General features: G+C 41.1%; 1 protein-coding gene across 2 annotated transcripts in view; it reads left to right on the top strand.

Moving 5' to 3' along the window:
- Positions 1-177: 177 nt before the first annotated feature.
- The window catches only part of TRIML2 (tripartite motif family like 2), a 31,433-nt gene continuing 20,502 nt past the window's right edge, over positions 178-11,108 (top strand). Inside the window, exons 1-2 of one of the 2 annotated variants that reach the window (XM_053216331.1) lie at positions 178-2,036; positions 2,727-2,813. In XM_053216331.1, coding sequence (XP_053072306.1) covers positions 2,806-2,813 — 8 coding nt within the window. In that variant the 5' untranslated portion in view covers positions 178-2,036; positions 2,727-2,805. The remainder of the gene's footprint in view (positions 2,037-2,726; positions 2,814-11,108) is intronic. The other variant, XM_027077486.2, reaches the window with a different exon arrangement.

The following is an 11,108-nucleotide window of genomic DNA, read 5'->3' as shown; positions in this document are numbered from 1 at the left end:
ATACATGTTGATCCCCATCCTTTTATTTACTTTTCTCTTAGGAAAATCTTAACGTTTATTCATAAGGCTCTTAATCTCTAATCATAAACCAGTATTTTTATGGGGAAAAACACCACGAGGCTGGCTAACACAAGTAGAGTGTTCTGGCTCTGTGCCAGGCACCATTCTCAAAACCTTACTGTATTTACTGATTTAATACTCCAGCAGCCCTATGGTATGGGTATTCTAGCACCATTTACAGATAAGAAACCAAACTGTGGCTATGAGTCTTCCCCTAGATGCACAGAGGTGGCCTGACTTCAGAGTCCATGCTAGTGCCCACAGAGCAAGACTGCCATTTCCACGTGATCGAATCAGCCACAAATATTAAACGCAAGGTACTTACAACTGCAACCAAAAACAGGTTTGCTGAATGTGCAAAGATCCAGTCAAGTCCAGCTGAAGGTGGATGGGGCTGAGTCTCCCCTTCTCCCATCTACCTAATGGTAACTGGCTCCAGACACTGCCAGGGGGCGCTTCTCACAAGCTTATGTATTGTTTGCAGGCCCAGATTAGGGTCAGATGAGAGCACTTATTTTGGGGTGTATAAGTTTATGGCACAGCTTTTTATTTATCTGTCACCGTACAAAGTTATTGCCGAATTGACTCTATTCCCTATGCTGTACTAGGACATAGAAAAGAGCTAATAGAATCTCTTAAGAAACAAAATTGGTAATGCCTTCATTACCCTAGGCCTTTCTTGGCCTTTGATGCCCATCCTGAAAATTGTCTGTGAGGCTAGGGTGCCAATAGTTGGAGAGAACTTGAAAGAATGTGGGTCCTAGCCATCGGCACTCATGAACTGTAGGAATTCATGTCATTTACCAGGCACTGCATAAGTGTCATTAAGGAAAATTACTGCACGTGTAAGAACTGAGCTAAATGCCTCTAAAGAGCTTTGACATGGTTGGGGGCAGAGGAAGGCAACATTGCTGTGATGACTGAAAAAACTAAGGAAAGCTAAAGAAAGACTTTTAGGGGTAATGCACTCCCTAAAGACTGAAGTCTTTGCTGTCAGGGCAACTGGGGACACAAAACCCATTTTGTGATCACCGGCTGGGCTAGGATTTAGGTTTTACATAGCTTCCTTCTAGGGGTACCTTCATGCCTCCTTTAAATCCTGCCAGCCTTAGAGTTGTAGTCCTCAAACTTAGCTGCATATGTGAATCATCTGATGAGTTAGACACCTGAAGTCCATGGCCTTTTCCTAGTGGTTCTGATTGAATTGTTAGTGTCCTAATTGGAATAGAGTATTTGGACTCAGCATCACCTAGAATTTGTTGGAAATGTCAACTCCTGGGCCCAGCCCAGTCCTACTGAATCAGAGTTTTTGGAAGTGAGGCCCAGCAGTCTGTGCATTAACAAGACCTCCAGGTGATTCTGACACTTGGATTCTAAAGTTAGGAGGCCACAGATGAAGGCATCACAATGGTTACAGGTCTCCAGATAATTCTGATATGCAATGAAGTTTGAGAACCACACCGTTAATAAAACTACACTGCAAAGATGGGGTTCCAGGGCAGCTGAAGGCTGACCAATCGGTCATGTTTTCACTCTTCCTCTTATCAAAACCATCTGTCTACCCCCGGGTTAGAAACAAGAGTTTGCAGTATGAACATGGATGGTGAATAGCATCTAAGAGAAGTCTAGAGCAGGGGATTTAAAGCCCCAGACAACTTCTCAATGGAATAAGAATGAGTGACTAAGAAGATGAAAGAATGTGACCATGAGCTGATTGTGAAGACAAATCTGATCCTGCAAAAGAGTAGGTTGGAATGAGTGATTGTTTTTTCCATTCTTAATCTTTCTCTACCTCATGGAAAAGGACAACAGCTGCCTCTTATCTACCTTGCTGAAGAGCTGAGCTGTTCCATCCCCTTACGCTACTTGAACCACCTGCAATTGAAGGTGGTTACAAGTCTTGCTATGAGGTTCTCTTAAGAAATTGGAAGGAAAGCCCACATTGAACCTGCCTCAAGGTCAAGGATATTTATGAGGTGAGAGATGTAACTTGCAGCTTGAGATGACGGCTGAGATAGCAAAGTCCTCACGACATGAACTTTTAGACTAATAATATGTGATCCTAACCAAGAGAAACTGAAGAGGTTCTATGTGATAGATCAGATGCTCCTTTGTGAGATTTGTTTTTCTCTCTTGGGCACATGAGTCTCACAGTGTTTACCATGGAGAAGGCAACAGGAATCTTCAAGGTAAGATCGTCTTATCTTTCAAAATTCCAGAGATTCATTCTTTTTAAATATTTTTTTTAATATTTTATTATTTTTGAGAGACAGAGATGGAGCATGAGAGGGGCAGAGAGAGAGAGGGAGACACAGAATCCAAGGCAGGCTCCAGGCTCTGAGCTGTCAGCACAGAGCTGGATGCGGGGCTCACCCTCATAGGTCGTAAGATCATGACCTGAGCTGAAGTCAGACGCTTATCCAACTGAGCCACCCAGACACCCTAGAGGTTCATCCTTAATCTTAATACTTTGGGTCTTTAATGTGATAAACACTTAAATTCCATTTCTATCCCTGAGCTGTCAACCATGAAGGTTTGAGATCCCCAAAAGATCCTTTTTGACTAGGAGTAATTTTCACTGTGTAACTCCTAAGTTTGCTATAACTTCTATTTTCATAGTTCTATTAGCAACCTCTAAGAGGAGTGAATTGATATTTTCTTTTCAGAACGAGATCCAAGAAATCCTGAATCTTTTATGCATATCCTTAGAGTCTGGTAAGAGAGCAGATCCTTTGCAAGAGAGAAATGAGCAGGTAGGTATACCTAGGGTCTGCTGAATCAGAATGGACACCCAGTCTAGGAGGAGTCTTCAGTGGGTCCAAGGCTGTACTTACATCTTCAGGTTCTAGCTCCACCTTTACCCGAGAATTCAAACAACAGTTTGCTCAAAAGCCAGGACCTGAACTGTACTCAAGGCTGGTAAAGTTCTGCCTCAATGGAATGATTACTGAAGATAGGTAAAATTCAAAATTAAACTAGCTATCAGGCATCCTTGGAATGACAAGACAACTAGACATCAACTGTCGGGCTAGAAACCACATGCTCTGTAATGCAAAATTAGAGAGTTGTAACATGAAAGTCACATTGGTTCCAATAAGACTCTGCTAGCACATTGAAGTTTTACTCCAAGTAAAATCAGTTGAAGGCTAAGTACACTAACACAGACAAATGCAGAAAAAGCCATCAATATGATAGATAACCTACCCACTGCCATGATGACAGTTCACCCTATATTCTTCCTGGCTCAGTTCAACCAGGTACTGTCTTACAGATGTTTATTTGGTTCTATGTGCATTTTGTCCTTGCCATCCTACCTCCTCAGCCTCAACCCTTCCCAAGCCTGTCAGATATTTTTACTCCTTGAAAAAGCTGTTAAGATTTTTTTGTGGCTGTTCATCCATGAGTTTTTTCTTTTAAGGATGGTTAATATTTTTATAAACATCTGGTTCAAGTTGTATAGGGATTGAGTGCCCTGCTCCAACACTTATAAAAGTGCTCTTAGTGTATGATTTGCAGAGTGATGGGTTGTGTTTTTTTTAGGAAAACACGTCACATAACAAATGCCTGTATATATATAGAAAATACATCATTCCATCAAGATCAAGCTAGATTTCAATGAAAAGGATGCTTAAAGAATCAAGGGAAAAAGTTGTGTAAAAATCTGTCAAGCGATAGGTGTATGTGAAGAGCAGGGAGGTACATCTTCGTCTTCAGGAAGAGAAAACTGGAAGGGCTACCAGGGCACTAATGTAGGAAACTTTAGAGTTCTACCAGGGTGTCTGACAAGATCTTAGCAAGTGTCTTGGTGTACATATCTGGCTATTTTGCCATTTGAAGCAGGCTGCAAAGGAACTGCAAAAAATAAATAAACTAAAAACATGCATAGGATGGGATTTATCAATCATGGTATGATCTCTGGTTCCTGGGTGGCCCTGACGAAGGCCCCTGGATACCTGCAGCCTCTACACTCATACCCAACTGAAGTTCTTGGCCCAATGTAACTTCATCTAACCAAGAAACTAATTATTTCCTAGTGGGTTTGTACCTTTTTAACCAAAGACTTTAGCATTTTTGTATTGAACATAGGAAATCTACTCAGTGTAGATTAATTGTGCAAGAGAATGTGGCTTGGAGTAGTCGCCATGTAATTCCAATCACAACCTACAGGAGAGTCACTAAATTTGGATCTAAATATATACAAAGAATTGTAATATTTAAGAACTTGAGGTTCACTAGTTTTATTTTTTTATTATTTTTATTTTATTTATTTTTTTATATTTATTAATTTTGGGGAAAGTGCAAGTGGGGGAGGGCAGAGAGGGAGGGAGACACAGAATTTGAAGCAGGCTCCAGGCTCTGTGCTGACAGCACAGAGTCCAACATGGGGCTTGAACTCACAAACAGCTAGATCACAACCTGAGCCGAAGTCGGATGTTTGCTCCACCAACTGAGCCACCCAAGTGCCCCTAGGTTCACTATTCTTAATAAGCTTAACTTCCCACAAGAATTTCATGCTTAGGGAGGTTTTAAGTCAAACCATTGAAGTAGTCAAAGATACTGACTAGATTAAATTGATAACTATAGCCTGTTTCCATGAAATAGAAACTCTACAAGTGGGACCAAACATAAGGCTCTTTGTGTAGTAAAGTTTGCTAGAATTATATAACAAGACTAAACTAAAAAGTAGAACTTCTTGAGTTTGGAGATTTTGTATTTATAAAACCAAATACCCTAAGTGCCCTTGAGGCATAATCTACCCCCAACTTGTGTTATATATGAAGGCCTTGTGGAGCCATAGACAACACCATGTGAAAGACTAATAAAAGGTTTTGAAAGATTGAGACCAAGCACATCTAGATGATAGGGGGAAAGAGAAACACAAAGAATGTGTTTGTTCTCTACTTGATAATAGCTTTCCCTTCAAACACCGATCACTTTAAAGAAGAATTCAAACATTTGTTTAACTGTTTGCCCAACAACTAGTGCCTTGAAAATGAGTCTAATAGATGAATGACAGATTCCTCAGGGGGTACAGGGCATCCTGGCTTTCCCTGCACCTCCCCTACTTCCTGCCTTCGCAGCTTCAGCTTCCTTGGGGAACGATTTCCTGACCTCCTTGGATAACCAAGTTCCTCATCTCTTAGTCCTTTGTACCTCTCCTTCGTGTTGCAGCTTATTTAAGTTGTCTCTTGCTTTAGACTCTACTCTCCTTATGTCATTTTTTTTTTCAAACTCTTGTTCCTGACACACTGGAAGAAAGAGTTTGATGAAAATGTTTCATAAGCTGTGAGTCCCAAATTAACTTTTCCATGGAGAAGGTACTCAGTCATTATTTTTTAATTGTGGTCATGATTCAGTAAACTGATAGATAGCAACCTGCAGGCTAGAAAGCTAACCCATGACCATGAGAAATGTTTGTTTTCTTAAACCATTGCAGTGTAACAGCTCCATGTGTCTGGAAGCAGATAATTTAATAGTTGGATTTAAAAAAAATGGGTGGATAAGTTCAACTTTTATCTGTATGTTATAATTCCTTGTAAGGCTCCCTTTGAAGGATTTCACTTCTTTTTTTATATACTTTAAAAAAATTTTTTAATGTTTATTTATATTAGACAGAGAGAGAGAGCATGCACGCGCATGCACACAAGCAGGGGAGGGGCAGAAAGAGAGGGAGACACAGAATCTGAAGCAGGCTCCAGGCTCCAAGCTGTCAGCACAGAGCCTGATGCAGGGGGCTCAAACTCACAAGCAGTGAGATCATGGCCTGAGCTGAAGTCAGATGCTCAACCGACTGAGCCACCCGCGCACCCTGAAGGATTTCACTTCTTAAAGTAGAAAATCATTGCTAAGAATATGTACTTGTTACTAATCATAAGATTGAGACATGCCACTAACTTCAACCAGCATGGAAGTTAGAACCTCAAGTTCTTAAATATTACAATTCTTTGTATATATTTAGATCTCTACTTAGGATCCAAATTTAGTGACTCTACTGTAGGTTGTGATTGGAATTTCACAGTTAACTGCTAACAGTCTAACAAAACCTTGTTAAAGCAGAATTCTTGATGTGTCCTCCATATCCAACTTAAGATGTAGAAATTGCCTGAAAAGTTCATTTCTAACCCTATTTCTCCTCCCAGGCACCAAGTAGCAGTGCACTGGTGTCTATATTAGTCTCACACTGCTGTGTAGCAAATTGCCCCAAATTTAGCAGCTTGAAAACACCTATTTATGGGCTTACAATTCTGTAGGTCAGAAATCTAGCATGTCATGTCCGGGTTCTCTGCTCAGGATCTCATGAGGCTAGAATTAAGGTGTTGGCAGGGACGTGCTCTCACCTGAAGTTTGAGATCTTCTTCCAAATGCATTTAGATTGTGGGCAGAATTTGGTTACTTTCTGTTGTATGACTGAGGACCCCATTTTCTCATCAAGTGAAGGATGGCTCTCAGTTCCTAGAAGCCATTCCTAGATCCATGCCATATATGCCCTATCCATCTCCTAAGCCACCCATCCCTCGTGTAGAATCTTTCTCCCCACAAAGAGCCCATCCCTGTTTAAGGGCTCTCTTGATTAACTCAGGCCCCTTTAGGGTAAACTTCTAAGGTCTGCTGATTTGGGACCTCAATTATATGTGCAAAATCCCTTCACATCAGCATCCAGATTAGTGTTTGAAAAACTAGGAGAATGTATGGGCGGGGGGGGGGGTAGGATTTTAGGAGCCTTTTCAGAGTTCTGCCTACCACACCATCCATTCTATATCTTATTTCAAGCAAGACTTAGTGAGGGAGTCTAATGAGGGAAGGTACTTAGGAAAAATAACTTCCTGGCATTGCCTAAACCTCTTTGTAACTCCATCTTTGTTCACAGACACCATTTTAAGATTATTAACTTTCCCAAGTTCACTTTCAGTCTTGACTTTACCACAAAGATAGTTAGAATGGATAAGGATTTTCAGGTGAGGTTCAGCAATGGTAAAATTGAGCTATCCTAACAAGAACATAGGCCTGGATTCTCTGTAGTTCTATCATTTTACTACTTCTCCAAGTTTGAACCAATTAATAAAGACCAAGGCTTATCCAAATAGGACGAAGATCAAATGGAACTATTCCTGACACACAGAGCCTAAATATAAATAGTGGTATTTTTACTACCCTCTCTTTCTAGGTACTGCCAGTTTTGAGAGGATTGTTTGGATTTGCAGCTTACCAATATATTACAGTCCTTTTTTGTTCTTAAATGCAAGTAGTTTATTTTTTTTAATGTTTATTTATTTATTTATTTATTTATTTATTTATTTATTTATGAGAGAGAGACAAAGACAGAGAGAGAGGGAGACAGAATCACAAGCAGTCTCCACATTGTCAGCACAGAGCCTGACGCAGAGCTCAATCTCATGAACCGTGAGAACATGACCTGAGCCAAAATCAATAGTCAGATGCCTAACTGACTGGGCCATTCAGGTCCCCCAAGCCAAGTAGTTTAGAAAGCACAGATAATCTGCATTCTTTACCACTTCTTCTTGCTGTTATGCCCAGAATTCGTGATCCCCAAAGACCACCCGAGTCCGTTGCAAAAACAAAGAGCCTTTATTCGAGCTAGATCCGAGCTAGATTCGCGATAGCTCGAGCTCAATCCCCTACCTGCACAGACGCAGCGGTGAGATGCTGGGGGGGGGGGGGGGGGGAGCGAGTTTCAAAAGCACAAAGGTTTTATAGGGATCTAGGGGCAGTTGGTGGGGTAATGGTCGTTGCCTTAGCCGATTGGCTGGGGAAGGGTCAGAGTCCCGTTGCGCAGGTTGCTGGGCGTGGTTTGAATGGGAAGGTTGAACGGGAATTTCTTCCTGTGGTTTTCCCGGAAAGGGGGCCATGTTGGGGACATAGTCACTCAAGATGGAGGACACAGAACAAAATGGAGTCAGCCAGTCTAGGTCCGCTCTTTCATTGCCTAAGCTCCTTCCTAGCTTCTGTCCCTAGCGAGGACACATACTAATGTTATACCCCTGGACCTGACTGTAGGATACAGTCTTTCAAAGCAGAAGAAAATAATTCTTCATCTGGGTCTCTGAAATGCTGGGCATAAAAGACAGATTTCATTCCCAGTTCATGTATAATTTCTTGTAGTTATTCCACAGAGGTCTTTCCTTCCTAGCTTCAACTCCCATCCCCCAGCACTTCCCCAAAAAGAAGACAAAAACAAAAACAAGCAGGATGATCACTCTAAATCCCATATCAAGCCCTTTATGTTGGGGCTTCCAGACCTTAACTTTGGGACAATCAATGTATTGGAGTTAGCTTCAGTCATGAGTAACAGTAAAAAAACAAAATAATGGCAGGTTAAATAAAGTAGAACTTCTTTTACTCATTTAACATCTGGAAGGAACAAAGGGTTCAGGGACCTAGACTCCTATTTTTTGTTTCTCTGACATGTATAGCTTTTGTCCTATAGAATATCTGACTCAAGACAGCTGCTGGAGCTGATTACGTTCACATTGGAACCAGGCTCTGGGCACGGCTATTTATAAAGTTGCCTTTTTCTCAAAGCCAATAGTTTGGGCGATCCTTTATAGCAGTTGATGACAGTCTTTTTTTTTTTTTCTTTTTTAATGTTTTATTTATTTTTGAGACAGGGAGAGACAGAGCTTGAACAGGGGAGGGTCAGAGAGAAAGGGAGACCCAGAATCTGAAACAGGCTCCAGGCTCTGAGCTGTCAGCACAGAGCCCGACCCGGGGCTCGAAGTCACGGACCACCTCGAGATCATGACCTGAGCTGAAGTCAGCCGCTTAACCGACTGAGCCACTCAAGCACCCTGATGCCAGTTTTTTAACAAGTATACTTCCTGGTCCTGAAAGATGTCTTAGGTATGACTTTAACGTATTGAACAGGCTTTTTGAGTCCCCATTCCATGTGAAGGCTCAAAGATGCATATCTTCTAGTGATAGTGAGCAAGTAGGTCTTAATATCTTGATGATGGAGATGTTATTGAAAAAATATTTCCTTCCTGAGTAGGGACATGATAGAGACAAGAGGTCTTCAAGTTCTAGAATAAGCATCTCAGTAATAAAAAATTAATAAAATTAACAAATTAAATAAAAGTTAAAAATTAATACAATTACGTTTCTAAAGGCTGAATATGTGTGCCTCGATATAAATTAGTTACCAATCTAATGTGTATTGAAAGAAATTAAAGGGGCATAAAAATGCTCTTTCTCATTTCCCTGTAACCACTCTGTATCTCCTCTACCACTACCAGTTACACACTCCCTTCTTCAGGAAGGCGATGCCTTGACTCTGCCCATGGAGCACAACTGTGGATGTGCGGAAGAAGGGAAGGATACTCCTACAGAGAGAAATTTCTTGTTACCACCTTGTTCTTGCATTTCATACAGCCTCTCATATGCTCACGTGTACACAAAAGATGGTTATAATGGTTCTTATTTTGCAGATAATATTCAGTAGTCAGGGGCTTGCTGAAGCCCATGGCAGTTAAATGGCAGAGCTGGAATCAAAATCCACTTTAGTCTAACTTCATCAGTTAGATATGACAGTCTTCTTAATGTGTGGCCTCTGGCAAAAATCTGACTTTCATTTGCTCAGAATCTTAACCGACCCCAACTGTAGCCAGCCCATTTGTTTTGTTGAAGATACTCTATTGTCAAAACAGAGAGGGCTTGCTTGTCCTGTGTTGGACTAGGTGAGGTAAAGGTGACCTCTTAATCTTATCTAGGAGGATTATCTTCCTTTCCAAGAGTAAAAAACTGATGGGTTGGGTTTAGATCACCATTGATCTACAACAGAAAGGCAACTGTACTACCACAGGAGTCTGCCATGAATGTTTATTACTACACTTGATCTTAGCCAAAAGGCCGAGAAGCGATTGTTTATTCCTAAATAATAAAGAAACAGTTGAGCATAGACTTCTGAACCTCTTGGGAGTTGTGGGGAGCAGGCCAATGAAAGTTAAGCCCCTGCTTCTGATAGAACAGCCTTGGAAGAGAAGCCGGAGAGTAGCTCGTCCTTCCTGAAGAATAACAAGGTGGCTGATCTTAAGCCACATCCCCGCTCCTTTCTGAAATGGGGCAAAGTGGGTCTACTGTAGCAGAAATGAGCCCAGGAGTAACAAATAGCATCCTGATTGGCAGCAGGCATCTTCACCGTCCCCAGAAGCTGAGAGTGTGATACTTGGGGCCTGAGGTGAGGGGACCAGTGGCTGACGCATGTGATAGGATCGCTCATGAAATGAGCTGTGAGGACCATGACTTGATCATTTTGTTCTCTAACAATGGAGAGAGAGAGAGTAAAAAAAAAATTTCTTCAGGAACTTTTTTCTTTTAATGTTTTTATTTTGTTTTTGAGAGAGAGATGGAGTGCAAGTTGGGGAGGGGCAGAGAGAGAAGGAGACACAGAATCTGGAGCAGGCTCCAGACTCTGAGATGTCAGCACAGAGCTCCATGCGGGGCTCCAACCTTGAGCTGTGAGATCATGACCTGAGCCAAAGTGGGACACTTAACTGAGCCACCCAGGCAATCCCAGGAACCTTTTATTTTTTAATCAAGAGCATTCCTACGTAAAAATTTACCACTTTAAAATGATCTGTGCTCTCTATAATGTTGTTACTGCAGGCCTATAGAAGAATCTTGTGGTAAATTGTAATGCAAACTTGAGGCATTTTCTCTTTTAAACTGGCAAGGTACTTGATTAATGCTTAATAGAGGTAATGAAGTATCATGAAATTTGCCATCAGACAGGCTGTGACTCAAACCCTAGATCTGTAATTTCTGTTACTGCTTTGGGTCAATTACTTAACCTCTAAATCATCAGCTTTATCAGCTGTAAAATGTATTCTGATACCACCTGCCTCACAGGACTGTGGGATATATAAACTTTCCTTAGCACACTATAAAAAATTCTTTAGCACACTATATAACACAATGACTAGTATTAAGTTAAAATGTGTAATCTTCTAGGATTGATAATTTACTAATTACTTAAAACCTAAAATAGGTTTTAAGAGACTACAAGACATGAGAATTTTGCTTGATGTTTTACC

Source organism: Acinonyx jubatus, chromosome B1, assembly GCF_027475565.1.
Source record: "Acinonyx jubatus isolate Ajub_Pintada_27869175 chromosome B1, VMU_Ajub_asm_v1.0, whole genome shotgun sequence".
Lineage (NCBI taxonomy): Eukaryota > Metazoa > Chordata > Mammalia > Carnivora > Felidae > Acinonyx > Acinonyx jubatus.
The sequence above is the reverse complement of the archived record's forward strand: the minus strand, read 5'-3'. Positions and strand labels throughout refer to the sequence as shown.